Source organism: Paramisgurnus dabryanus, chromosome 22 (genome assembly GCF_030506205.2).
Source record: "Paramisgurnus dabryanus chromosome 22, PD_genome_1.1, whole genome shotgun sequence".
NCBI lineage: Eukaryota > Metazoa > Chordata > Actinopteri > Cypriniformes > Cobitidae > Paramisgurnus > Paramisgurnus dabryanus.
The window spans coordinates 7448541-7463439 of NC_133358.1; the positions used below are offsets into that span (position 1 = coordinate 7448541).

At 45.4% G+C, this 14899-nt stretch overlaps 1 protein-coding gene across 7 annotated transcripts in view; it reads left to right on the top strand.

Annotated features, from left to right (window-relative positions):
- Positions 1–14899, top strand: part of LOC135785325 (NXPE family member 3-like) — a 61993-nt gene that overhangs the window by 20741 nt on the left and 26353 nt on the right. For all 7 annotated transcript variants that reach the window (XM_073813186.1, XM_073813188.1, XM_073813187.1 and 4 more), the window contains 4 exons: positions 9399–9770; positions 11691–12106; positions 12222–12292; positions 12376–12579. In XM_073813186.1, the coding sequence (XP_073669287.1) occupies positions 9399–9770; positions 11691–12106; positions 12222–12292; positions 12376–12579 (1063 nt within the window). The remainder of the gene's footprint in view (positions 1–9398; positions 9771–11690; positions 12107–12221; positions 12293–12375; positions 12580–14899) is intronic.

A 14899-nucleotide genomic window follows, 5' to 3' on the forward strand; every position in this document is an offset into this window, starting at 1 on the left:
GTTGCTGTCAAAATACAATTATAAATTATAACAATAACATTTTAATAAAGTGCTATTCTCACACATAGCCTACTATAGTTGTGATTTTGTTGTTGTTTTTTAACTAAAGGTGGCACCACCGTAAAAGTCAGCTTAAGGCACCCATCTGACCAGCAGTGGCCCTGTGTGTGTGTTTCTGCTTAGACTACTCTGTTTTGATTATGTAGACCAGTGGTCACCAATCCTGGTCCTGGAGGGCCAGTGTCTCTGCAGAGTTTAGCTCCAACCCTAATCAAACACACCTGACACTCCTTACTTAGCTGCTTCAGGTGTGCTTGATTAGGGTAGGAGCTAAACTCTGCAGAGACACTGGCCCTCCAGGACCAGGATTGGTGACCACTGATGTAGACTTTGATGTAGACTCTTTACCTACAGTCAAGTCACTCACTCACTCAGAGGTTAAATAAAATTAAGTAAAATATATATCTTCAAATCAAGTAAATTTCAATCAGAGCATCTTCCATGTCTGAAATGGATGTATTCTTATATCTATAAGGTATACTATAACAAGATAACTTTTTTTAATAGGTTTGGCTAAAAGAAAATTTTGGTTTTGTCTATACTACTGCTAGGTACTTATAACTGGGTTAAAAAGAATTGCATTACTAAAAAGAGACTAAAATACAATTTTCATTGACTAAAACTAGACTAAAAATGACACCAGTTTTCGTTGACTAAAACTAGACAAAAACAGTCAAGGATAATTCTGACTAAAATAAGACTAAAATGCCCAGACTTTTAGTCGACTAAAACTTGACTAGACTAAAAAGAGTATGAACTGACTAAAACTAATAAAAACTAAAATGTCAGCTTGACACAAAGACTAGACTAAAACTAAAATTAAAACAGGCCGCCAAAAACAACACTAGACTGGACAGGGCGGAACCAAAAGTAGAGTGAAGAGGTTCCGCCCGGACCGGTTTGCACAGACACCGGCACTTCCGGGTTTCCCGAGGATTCCCCGCAATCGCTGTAATAAGGTACAGCTGCGTGAGCAACGTGGCGAGCGACGATTGGGCGAGCCATGCTAAAGAGAGGGATATAAAGGGAGAGAGCAGAAGTTACTGGAGAGGAGTCCGGTTGCGTTGAATGGACGCTGTGAGTACCTGCTGGGTTTGAGTCGTTTGATGCTGGTGTACGTCACTGTTGATACGTTCTGGGATCTGTGAAGAGAGAGAAAGCACCGTTCAAAGCCAAGTAAGAGTGAGCATTGTAGTGAAATGAACACATTGACACCTTTGTTATTGTTGTCTGCATGAAGGACTGGGTGAGCTGCATTGAAGACGTTATTTACATTGGCGTATGTCCTGGAAAAGGAGGAAATAAGGAGAGAGAGATCGATTAGAGATCTGCCAACCGTGAGTAACCGTAGATCAGTGGTGAATGTTGAATGCCTACATTGTTAAAGGAGAGTGTAACTTGTTTCTAAGCGGCCCCACCTGGTGTGTGTGGTAGGTGGGCGAGCCGGGAGATGTGTATTGAGCTGACACTGGACAGCGAGAGTTTTGCCACCGGTCGAGGCACTGCACGACGTAGCAAAGTACGATCCCACTCCCCGTGTGTCACAACTACTGTTTTTCGTCTAGATCTTATTTGTGTCAGACGTTATTGTGTCAGCCCCCGGCCGTGTGCCAGGTCCCGCAGGAAGACTTCTCCCCTCCAACGTCCCTGGCCCCGTAGTGTTCCCCCTGAGGGCGAGAAGCGATATTTTAGATCCCCTTTTCCTACTCCCTACTACCTTTTTAAATAATTTAAATAAAGCTTACTGTTTTAATATACTTATCTCTCGTTGTTTGGTCATTGGGGTGCTTTTGGGACCTCCTCGAGGTGGAACTTGGGAAGGAGCGAGACGCACACAGTTTGTGGTCCGCCCCGACCTGTGACAGATTTTTGGCGTAGTCTGCAGGGCGTCCACCTCGAGTGGAGCGACCAAGGTCCCTCAATGGCCAACAACGAGTTGCCCGAAGTCCCACCCCGCATCATGCCCGTGTTGTTAGGCAACCCCTGGATCCAGAAGTATTGTGGTACCGAGTCCGATGGCGGGCCCAGATTGAATACCTAGCCGGGCTCCAGGGCCTAACTGCCGCCCAGCAGTTACAATTTGTTCACAGTTCCTTAGAGGGAGAAGCGCGTCGGGAGGTACAGGCTGCGCCAGAGGCAGTGAGAGCCACAGCGCAGACCGTGTTCAACTTTCTGTCTGAGCAGTATGGCGATACCACCCCCACCGCGGTCCTGAGGGCCCAGTTCTTTAGGTGTAAACAAGGGCTCCGGCAGCCCATTCGGGCGTATGCGCTACGACTACGGGAGCAACGGACGCAGTTACAAAAATGCCCGGATCATGGTCTGGAGGATGGTGAGACGCTTTTGAGAGATCAGTTTCTGCTGGGATTGCGTGAGGGCCCCGTGCGACAGAGCCTGCGGGTACAATTCCGCCAGGACCCAGACCTCACCTTCAAAGACCTAAAGAAGGAGGCGACTGCCCTTGAACAGTGTAGCCCCCGAAGAGGCTCGATGGGGGATTTTTAAGGCGGCTGGCCACAGTGGGTCATGTGGTCGGCTCCCCTTTGGGAGACCCGCCTGGAAGAAAAGAATCGGCAGAAGCCTTGATTGGACGAAGTCCCACCATAGAGGCAAAGGTTGGTGGTGTGAGTATTTCATGTTTAGTGGATACTGGCTCCCAAGTCACCCTCTTCTCTGAAAGCCTGTCCCGAGAAGTGTTCAAGGGAAGGAGTATGGAAGAAGGTGATTCGTAGTGGCTGACCCTAAGGGGTGCAAATGGGCTGGATATCCCATATATCGGTTACGTGGTGGCCGACATAGAAGTAGGAGGGATCCTCGTCCCCCAGAAGGGGATAGTGGTGGTACAGAATCGCTGCCTAGGAGTACATCGAGCCTTGCTGGGAATGAATATCATCGCCGAATGTTGGGAGGAGTTATTTTGGGCCAGACCTGGGAAGACTGCCCCTAGAGCCGAGCAACAGGAGTGGAAGAGGGTCGCCGCCGATTGTCGGCGAATCCAGACAGCCAAAGTGAAGATGGATCGGGAGGACACAGGGCGGGTGGCCTAGACCTACTGTGGTCGAAGTTGTTTTAACCCAGGTAGACACGCCCCCGAGAGAGACAGGAGAGAAAGTGGCCAGGCACCTGAGGAATACCTCGTTGAGAGAAGAATTGCAGGAGGCTCAAACTCAGAGATTGGAGAAATTGTTGATTCGCTGGCAGCACGTATTCGCCACCCATGATGAGGACTATGGGTGTACAGATGTCGTACGACACCAGATGCCTACTGGGGAAGCAGGGCCCAGCCGTGAAAGGTACCGACCCATCCCACCCACCTTGTACTTAGAGGTACGTACGTTATTACAGGGCATGCTGGACCGAGGGATTGTGAGGGAGAGTAGTAGTCCTTGGGCAGCACCGATCGTTCTGGTGCAGAAGAAGAACGGGGCCTGGCGGTTCTGCGTCGATTACAGAAAACTGAACCAGGTGACTAAGAAGGACGCCTTCCCTCTGCCTCGGATCGAGGATTCTCTGGCCAGCTTGACCCAATCCGCATGGTACTCGACCCTGGACTTGGCGAGTGGGTATTGGCAGGTGCGGGTGGAGGAAGAAGATCGGGAGAAGACCGCATTCACCACCCCATTCGGCCTTTTTGAGTGGGATAGGATGCAGAGGTGCCTAGGAGGGCGGTTGATGGAGTCGACCTTGGTGTACCTCGATGATGTTATTGTATACTCACCTGACTTTGAATCCCATCTCAAACATCTAGAGGAAGTTTTCCAGGCTGTAGAACGATATGGGGTCAAGTTACAACCAGACAAGTGCCACCTACTACAGAGGAAGGTAAAGTTCCTGGGCCATGTGGTGAGTGCGGCTGGAGTGGCTGTGGACCCTGAGAAAGTCGCCGCCGTACGAGAGTGGAGTGCCCCGGCGACGGTGAAGCAGGTTAGATCTTTCTTAGGGTTTGTGGGCTATTACCGACGCTTCATTAAGGGGTTCTCCAAGATTGCCAAGCCTCTGAATCAGCTGTTGGCAGGGACAGGACGACCCCGAGGCCGGGGGTCACCCTCAATAACCTGGGATCCTGAATGTGAGGTTGCGTTCCAACAACTAAAGAAGGAGCTGTTGCAAGCCCCTATTCTGGCTTATGCGGATTTTAACCTGCCCTTTATTTTATATACAGATGCCAGTAATCTGGGGCTGGGGGCTGTGTTAGCCCAGCGGCAGGACGGAGCTGAGAGAGTGATTGCGTACGCCAGCCGGAGTCTCCATCCCGCAGAGCGGAATGACGACAACTATAGTTCATTTAAGCTGGAGCTGTTGGCCCTGAAGTGGGCCTTAAGTGAGAAGTTTAAAGACTACCTGTGGGGCGCCAAGATCCGGGTGGTTACTGACAACAACCCTCTGGTCCATCTACAAACCGCTAAGTTGGGGGCAGTGGAGCAATGGTGGGTGGCGCAGCTAGCCAATTATGATTACCAGCTCCAGTACCGACCAGGGAAGGAACACGTGAATGCGGACGTGTTGTCCCGACTGCCCGAGGGACGGACCCCTGGGGAAGAGTCGACTAGGGAGGCCCCAGTACCGGAGGATGGGTACTTGGTGGGCGTAATCGAGGCCCCAGGAAGTCACCGGGAGGCAGTGCCGTCAAGTTGGGGGTGGGACCCCGCCCGGTGGAGGGAACGACAGCAGAAGGATGAGCGAGTGCGGACTGTGAGTAGCTGGCTGGAACAGGGCCAAGGGACGACGCCAGAGGAGAGGAGGACCCAGGATGGAGGGGTCCGTAAGTTGCTGGGGCAGTGGGAACGGCTGGAGTTGCGAGATGGGGTTGTATGTAGATTGGTCTCCAAACAAGGGACAGAAGAAGAGGTCCATCAGGTGGTGGTGCCCGCCGGAGAGGTGCAGGCCTTGCTTACAGCTTACCACGACCAGCTGGGGCACCAGGGAAAGGAGAAAACGGCATCCTTGGTACGCCGGCACTTCTACTGGCCAGGATTAGAGGCCGCAGTGAGTACCTCTATTCAGGCTTGCCCCCGTTGCACGCTCTTCAAGGCAAGGCGGGAACCGAAGGCCCCGTTGAAGGCACGGGCCCCTCTACATATTGTGGCAATGGACTTTCTGACCTTGGGAAGGCCCGTTGATCGCTATCAGAACATCTTAGTAGTGACGGACCTGTTCACGAAATATGCGTGGGCCATCCCGACATTGGATCAGACCGCCCATACAATGACCATGGCTCTCTGGAGGACCGTCTTCCAGCCTTTTGGCTGTCCAGAGTTTTTGCACTCCGACCAGGGGGCGAACTTCGAGTCCCGAGTAGTGAAAGAATTGTGCCAGCTCTACGGATGTACCAAGACCCATACAACCTCCTATCACCCCCAGGGGAACGGGGGGTGCGAAAGGTTTAATCAGACCCTTTTTGGGCTTCTGGGGACTTTGGATCGAGACCGCCAAGGAGACTGGGTGAGTGCCTTACCTGCCTTGATCCAGGCTTATAATAACAGTGTAAACAGCACTACGGGGTATGCCCCCACATTTCTGATGTTTGGCAGGCACGTGAGGTTACCAGTTGACCTGATGATGGGAGCACCAACGCTGGGAGGAGAGACGAATGTGACAGAGTGGGTGGATCGGCACCACCGGCATCTACGGTTCACTTACGAACAGGTCACGAAGCATCTACAAGAGCAGCGGAGAAAAACAAAAGGCTCTACGATCGCACTGCCCAGGAGGCCCCTTTACTCCCTGGAGAGAGAGTCCTAGTGCGGGATAACCGCCGCCAAGGGAAAGGCAAGCTCAGTGATCGCTGGGAGAGTACCCCCTACGTGATTGTGTCACAACAACGACCAGGACAACTGGTATATACCATCAGGCCGGAGGGGAAGACCGGGCCAGAACGTATTGTCCACCGAAATATGGTTCGACCCTGCCCGAACTTCCCCCTGGCCAACGGTGGAACCCCCGAGGCAGGCTGCACCCATTACGCCATGGGTAAGTGGATGGGCAGTGATCCCTAGGAGGCCAGCATTAGCACCCGCTCCGGCCGAGCCAGTGTCCCCACCATGTCGCTCCCAACGGGAGACCCGAGGACGCCCTCCGGCAAGATATGGTGAGTGGACTGACAGAGGATGTTCTAGGGACTAGAACTGATTGGTGGGGGAGGATGTCACGGAGTGACTGGACAGGGCGGAACCAAAAGTAGAGTGAAGAGGTTTGCACAGACACCGGCACTTCCGGGAAACCCGGGGATTCCCCGCAATTGCTGTAATAAGGTACAGCTGCGTGAGAGAGGGATATAAAGGGAGAGAGCAGAAGTTACTGGAGAGGAGTTTGGTTGCGTTGGATGGACGCTGTGAGTACCTGCTGGGTTTGATTCGTTTGATGCTGGAGTACGTCACTGTTGATACGTTCTGGGATCTGTGAAGAGAGAGAAAGCACCGTTCAAAGCCAAGTAAGAGTGAGCATTGTAGTGAAAGGAACACATTGACACCTTTGTTATTGTTGTCTGCATGAAGGACTGGGTGAGCTGCATTGAAGACGTTGTTTACATTGGCGTATGTCCTGGAAAAGGAGGAAATAAGGAGAGAGAGATTGATTAGAGTTCTGCCAACCGTGAGTAACCGTAGATCAGTGGTGAATGTTGAATGCTTACATTGTTAAAGGAGAGTGTAACTTGTTTCTAAGCGGCCCCACCAGGTGTGTGTGGTAGGTGGGCGAGCCGGGAGACGTGTATTGAGCTGACACTGGACAGCGAGAGTTTTGCCACCGGTCGAGGCACTGCACGACGTAGCAAAGTACGATCCCACTCCCCGATTCAGGCGTAGTCCCGCCAGGAGAGGAGTACGGACCCTAACCTATTCACTGGAGTGTGTGCTGTGCAACGAGTGAGTGATCTATTTGACGTGAGTACACAAAGCTTTTGAAGTGTTGTGCCGTGTCCTTGTTGTTTGTACTCACCTCAGGAGGGATTAAACCCCTGTGGATGCCATCGGGAGCTGCTACGACGGCGCGTGCCCAGCCAAACAAATTACGCCCTGTAACTGTGTCCAGCAGGAGCTTGACGGAAACACCAAGTAAGGTACTGTGAGGAGTTCTGTAGCGACATCGGCCCACCTAGCAGCAGAGGAAGAGTCGAGGGTGATCGGGGAGACCTGGGTGCCTATACATACGTTGTGTGACAACTACTGTTTTTCGTCTAGATCTTCGCCTGTCTAGGGAAGAGGACGTGCGGTCATTGGCCGCTTGGAATATATTCAACGGGAAGTTATTGTGTCAGCCCCCGGCCGTGTGCCAGACAAGGCCCCCCCGCCTCTTGCTGCATTAGATGGTGATGGTGATGTATGGGTTTCAGTTTCGATTGTACTCCTGTGCCTAGTTGAGTTTGTGTTGACGTCACGAGCTAAAAGCTAACTTACCCAGCAATGATCCACAGCACTAGAAGCCCTGTATAGAGAGAAAGATACTTACGACATCACGAGCTAAAGCTAACGTATCCAGCAACGATCCACAGCCCTAGAAGGCCTGTGTAGAGAAAAAGATACTTACCTCACCACGAGCTAAAGCTAACTTACCCAGCAACGACCCACGGCTCTAGAAGGCCTGTATAGAGAGAAAGGTACTCACCTCACCACGAGCTAAAGCTAACCTACCCAGCAACGACCCACAGCCCTAGAAGGCCTGTATAGAGAGAAAGGTACTCACCTTATCACGAGCTAAAAGCTAACTTACCCAGCAACGATCAACAGCCCTAGAAGGCCTGTATAGAGAAAAAGATACCTACCTCACCACGAGCTAAAGCTAACTCACCCAGCAACGACCCACAGCCCTAGAAGGCCTGTATAGAGGAAAAGATACTTACCTCACCACGAGCTAAAGCTAACTTACCCAGCCACGACCCACAGCCCTAGAAGGCCGGTATAGAGAAGAAGATACTTACCTCCCCACGAGCTAAAGCTAACTTACCCAGCAACGACCCACAGCGCTAGAAGGCCTGTATAGAGAGGAAGATACTTACCTCACCACGAGCTAAAGCTAACTTATCCAGCAACGACTCACCGCCTTAGAAGGCCTGTATAGAGAGAAAGGTACTTGCCTCATCACGAGCCCAAGCTAACTTGCTCAGCAACGACCCCCCTGCCCTAGAAAATCTGTAGAGGAAGATCATACTTACCTGCGTGCGGACTGAAGTTGAAGTCCCTTGACCCACTCTAGAGACCTGGTGAGAAAGAGATACGTACCTTGTCTTGAGTCCTTGCCAAGTCCACTCCATCTGTTCCAGGCACCTAGAAGGAAGGCGTTGTGTCCAACGTAGAACTTACATTGTGTTTATTCTGCCCTCAGGAGTAACGAGGCGTGCCACGGGAAGTCCTTCCACGCAGGAGGTGGGCCGTGGACGAAGGAGCTCTGCCCGGCCCTTGCCCTGCTATCCCCTGGTCCCGCAGGAAGACTTGTCCCCTCCAACGTCCCTGGCCCCGTAGTGTTCCCCCTGAGGGCGAGAAGCGATATTTTAGATCCCCTTTTCCTACTCCCTACTACCTTTAAAATAATTTAAATAAAGCTTACTGTTTTAATATACTTATCTCTCGTTGTTTGGTCATTGGGGTGCTTTTGGGACCTCCTCGAGTTGGAACTTGGGAAGGAGCGAGACGCACACAGTTTGTGGTCCGCCCCGACCTGTGACAATAGCATGTTACTGTTAATGTAATGATTGCTTCTTTTACTGGTGCTGTGTCACACATGTGTCATGCATTGTGTGCAACACATTTCTTCTTCTATTTTTTTTTCACTTTCTCTGCTGCTTAAGAAACTCTTATGCCTCTTAAAAGTCCTCATCCATACTCCTAACAATTCTTTAATGGTTAAGATGCTTTCTGAATTATTTTTTCTTTACTAGGATATTTTCCTTTATTTTAAGGGGAACACACACATTAGGAATTTTCTTAGAATTTTGTTACTATCAGCAACTATTTGAACTAAGATTTTTTATAAATACGGCCCTGTGGCTTAGAATAACCTGGGGTTAAAAATAGTAGGTCACTCTAGCAAAATGGTTTATTGAATAAGTCTTAATCATTTGCACAGCTTTCCGACTTCACAAACAACAACAGAAGACAAAACAGAACAAGAAGAGCGTTTGATGAAACTGAATATTTACATAAAACATTGAATGTATAAAAAGAACATATGAACCATACAGAATGTACCTGTACAGTGTGTGCCCCAATTGATGCTTAAAAGATGTGTACAAAAGTAAAAGCAGGAGGAGGAGATTAAATGGAGTTAAACTGAAGTATAGTGTGTCACACTGCATGATGTCAACTTTCATTACTGGATCTTGACTAATGTCTTGTTTTTTTCAGACTGTATGGAGATATCTGGATGGTGGTTGGATAAACACATATCTGCCCCCCAGTCCAAGAGCCCTTTTACTTACAAGACAAATACAAACAAATGTGTCATCCACAAATTTAGTTCTTGACATGGGAATCCGTGAGGAGGAGTGGGATAGACTCCAAAAGGCTCTTGACTGGGCAAGTTCAAATCAAGAAATAACTGAGCTTAATCTGAGCACAAGTCCAGTTTACACAACATTCTCTATTATGGGACTTAATAAAACCTACAGAGTTGGAGAAAAGATCCATGTTATTATTACAGCGAGAGATCACAACACGAACTTGAAATCATATGGAGGCGATTTTTTCCAAGCAAAGCTTTTCAACTCCAAATTAAAGGTATGTTTAAATATCTGGGCTGCGTTTAAGTCCACTTATAGACAACCACTTGCAAACTTTTCTAAGTCTTCCATTAGGGGAAATCTCTGCTGTCGTTTTAAAGTGTGTTCAACTATTATGTAAGAACCTTATATGTACGCTTTAGGCAGCTCCATAGACAATGCAATACAATTATGATTTCACAACAGAGACTCGCAAGGTGTGCACAGTTTTTTTGTCTCTTTTATTTCATATAAGTACAAATCGGTGAGCACATTACAGGATGAGGTCAAACACGCAATAATTCCACTTCATTTATTCATTTAGCACTTGATCCACTTCAGTGATCAAGTGCTTAAGACCTCACTCGTGAAAAGTAAACAAGGCAAACAAGATGAAGGAAATTTAGTGATGGAAGGGCTTAAAAAAGTTAAAGGTGACATAGAATGTTTGAACGGGGTATTTATCCTTATTCTGTGTTGTGACATGTAGACAAATTTTTTTTTGTTTGGGTCTGTAATGCCTTAGAAGCTTCCTAAAAACCTCTCTCAGATAGCTCTATTAGGGTGATTTAAAACAAGTGGTTTTGCACCTATTTGGCTCCCCCTACTGGCTTAACTTGCAATCTCATTACTGATTGCACTGTAAAAAAAAAATATGCCTCTACAACATAAAAATTTCTAGTGACCCGTTACACCTAAAATTGTTAGTTGGCCCAATTTAGGTTGGGGAAACAAACTTTTTTGTGTTGGGCTGACTACCCCAGCATGTAGACTGAATTTAAAATAGAATGTTCTGTCAATTAAATATTGTCTCTTGATTAAACATAGCTTGTGGGGCCAAATTGAAATAAAATGTATTAATACAATTTTCTTGTTGGCCAAAAAGTCTATTTTTCATGTCAGATAAGTTACACACTATGTTCTGATAATTACAATTTATTTTTTTAAATCCATATGAACTTGCCTGTTATGCAAAACAAAACCACTACCAAAACAAGATCTGACAGTTCAAGTAAGCATTGAACCAGAAACCTTTTTGCTGTGAGGCAATAATGATGCACGCTAAGTACCCACTGTGCCATCCTCTACACTGAACACACACTTCTCAATCATGGTAACAATGGACAAACATTATTCTTTTAAAATAACTCTAACTACAACATATAGCTAACATTAACAACATAAATAAATCCAGAACACATTAAAACAGTCATCTTTTTAAGTAAATATTAACCAAAGAAGTGAACATTCCGACCATTGTTTTTTTTTATTGCTTGTTCAGATTACTCAGTTTGGTAAGTTGGGCAAACTAATTGGACAAAAACTTTTATATGTAAGTCCAGTCAACAAAAAATATTTTTAGCTGGATGATTATGCTCATTTCATTCAGTGAACACAAAATAATGAATTGATCCCCTTCAACAAAAATCTTTGTTCAAGTTACTTAATTATCTTTGTTGAAAGAACATTCTGAAGTTGGATTTTTTACAGTGTGGCTGACTTTGCTGCCACTCAAAAAATGTAGCCAATTATTGGAGGGGCAGTTAGATGCCTGTGATGTCATAAGCATCAGTTTTTCAGATTGGGCCGTTTTCTGGCTGACATTTCTAGAAGAGGAATTTCTATGAGACTGAGATGTTTAGCATGTCTAGCACTTTTTGTATGTTCGTGAATAATACCATTATTCAACAAAGACAAGTTAAAAATGGTTTTTCATTCTCTGTCCCCTTTAACTTAAGTGCATCCCTACAGGAGATTATGGAGTGATATCTAAGGAACACACATACTAATAAAGTACTGTATATACCCATCTGTCACATTGGGTGAAAGTAATTACCAAATGCATTAATCATAACAACCTTAAGGCTGAATGTACCTACAGTATACATTTACAAAATGTCTACTAGATTACCTATTAAACATTAATTTCTTCTTAAAGGCAAGTGTTTATGGGAAAATTGATGATCACCGCAATGGGACGTACACTGTTGATCTTCTGCTACCCTGGGAAGGTCAGGCACAAGTGTCTGTGCGACTGGTCCACTCCAGCGAAGTTGTGCATATTATTAAAAAATACAGGGACTCCTCAATCCCACGGAGCCTTTATTATGGTTACTTTGAAGGGTCAGGACCAAAAGGAATAAGGATTAAAGAAAAAGTAGACTGTGGTCTTAAATGGGGCTCAGATGGAAGTTGGATTAAAGGCAACTGCTGCTGTGAATATAAGGATGTAAAAACAGGAACGGAATGGCAGTGTGAGAGACCAAAGCAACTTTCCTGTGACAAATGGGTGCATCATGAAAGAGGGGCTTTGAAAGACCCATCAAATAAATTTGAACAACAACTTTTTTCAAGGTAAGGGGACAGTTTAAAAAAATCCACAATTCTACAAAAGCATATTTATGCATTTAATTAATTCATTAATTTTTTGATTTGTTCATTAATTTATTAAATCATTTAACCTCTACAGAAAATTAACAAATGTTGGTATTTCTGGAGACAATCAAAGCATAAATGTTGTTCAGAACACTGCAAGCAATGGTACAAGTACAATTATTTTATAGTAAAGCATTTTCATAATTGCGATACACCTTAAATTAAATGCATTGTTTCTCTTTTTTTAGGCAAAACAGTGAAATGCAGATCTGGTTTGACTACACCAGTACCTGCAGGTTTTTTTTTTAAAGATGTCTGGAAGTCCTTTGTATGTAACACTCAGGAATTCAGTCCTTTACAATTGGGAAAGTGTCTTAAAAACAAGATTGTTTACCTGTTTGGAGACTCTACCACCAGGCAGTGGTTTGAGTATTTAGAAAAAAAAGTGCCAGGCAAGTTATTTATTTGGTATTGTAATGACTAATTATTTATTTCTCTCAATTAACAAACGTATACTATATAATGAAGGAATAAACCTAGGAATGTAATAACATTATACATACTTAAAGGTCCCGTTCTTCCTGTGTTTCAAAGCGTTGATTGTGTTTACAGTGCGCAATATAACATGCAGAGGCGGACAGAGTACACAGCTTCATTACTTGAGTAAAAGTAAAGATACCCCTTGCTAAATTTTACTCAAGTACAAGTAAAAGTACTACAGTCAGATATCTACTTAAGTAAAGGTACTGAAGTACTTGTTTTTAAAACTATTTGTGTGAGGGATTAGACAAGGAACGAACCCAAATGCAGACGTGACGAAAAATAAGGAATTTATTGAACAAACAGGGAAAAATTAAACCCACGAGGGGGCAAAACAAGACAGGGTAAATGCAACACTAATCCGACACTAAACTAGACATAAACCCAACAATAAACTATTCACAACATATAACAGACTAGACTAGATTACTCTCAATACTCACAGATAAATTACACAGGAATACGACAAGACGAACATGCACAGAACATCAAACACAAGGACAATAAATAGGGACAACTAATGAGGGACACAGCTGAAATCAATGACAAGTAAGGGAGCGGGTAAAAAGTGACGAGACCCGGGAAATGCGTGGTCAGAATAAACCAATACTAAAACCACGCATTTCCCACATAAAACATGGTACTGCCAGGACCCTGTCACAAAGACTAGATATAATTTAAGACATGATTCCGACAGGATCCTGAAAATTTTAGTATTAAAAGTACAAGAGTACATTTTCTTCAGTGATCCCTGCCGCTCAAGGGGTTGAATTTTTGATTTGGTAAACACAGCAAACACTTGAAGCAAAAACTATCATGGGGTGGGGCCACGGGTTGGCACAGGATAGACCTGCTGCGTTTTAATACATTATTTTGTCCATGGTTCCGTCTCTTATCTAAATCTGACCATGGTGACTTGCGGATTGGCTGTCCCAATCAGTGGCGCCTGCACAATCCAATCAAGTTTGAGTTGAGGGAAACAACAAATTGAGGGTTTCCGAGATTTTTCTTTTTCCTTTCTTCTTTAGAAGAAGTAACGGGTACTTACGGTTATGTATAGAAATGTAGTAGAGTAAAGAGTACAATATTTGCCTCTAAAATGTACTTGAGAAAAGTTATGAGTACTCCCCAAAAATGATACTCGAGTAAAGTACAGATCCCTCAAAATTGTACTTAAGTACTGTACTCAAGTAAATGTACTCTGTTACTGTCCGGCTCTAATAACGTGTTCATGTTTCACGTGTAAAAAAGCGTATTCTTTTTCACAAAATTGACTTACAATTCAGTGGCTGTTTTTACTGTCCTAAAAATGGGCTGATGTCTTCCTTGTTCTATAAAGACCCTCCTTCAGAAATACATATTGAGTTCTGATTGTGTAGATTGTTTAGTGTGTTGTGATTCAACAGCAGCTTAGCTTAGCAGAGACGTTTGAGCCAAAGCTGTCAACTGACGTATTCTTGTGGGCGGAGTTTAGTTAAACACTCTTGCTTTGACGTCATTCAACTGGGAAGTGGAGGGCTGTAGTCCAAACCGGCCATTTGCTGTAGGCTTTGAAAGGGGACTTCTGTTAAAGAAAATATATTGCCTGTCAGTGAACTTTGAGCTTCATCATTTTGCAGGTATTATTTATACTGTAACAGCAACATTAAACAATAACTAAAGTTTAAAAATTAGATCAGGAAAACGTAACCTTTAAAAATTCATGTTTTGCATTACATCTTATTTAAAAAGATTTTTATATTACTTTATTTACTTCTTTTGTCTAGTTTGAAATACTAGTTTGGCCTACAAATCAATATAACATAGTCTAAAAATAGTAAGTCCTATCTCCCTGTGTCCTGTATTGTTCAGCATATCTGCATACCTACAAAAGAACAATAACGTAACGTCTCGGTTACGTATGTTACCCTCGTTCCCTGAAGGAAGGGAACGGAAACGTCCCGTTGTGACCGACGAATTAGGAACCGCTCCGCGGCGACCTATCTACTTCGAGAAACTATAAAAACGGCAATGAACTTGGCATGCAGGTATTTGCATAATTCAGGCGCCGCCTCGCCAGGTGCGCATATAAGACGCAGGTGCAAAATACCAAATTAGCTATATTATTGCTGAGAAAGCCAAGTAGCAGTGCCCGGCCTGGTAACTGCAATAAAACAGCAAACTGTGGCGACGGGACGTGACATCTCCGTTCCCTTACTTCAGGGAACAAGGGTTACATACGTAACCAAGAAG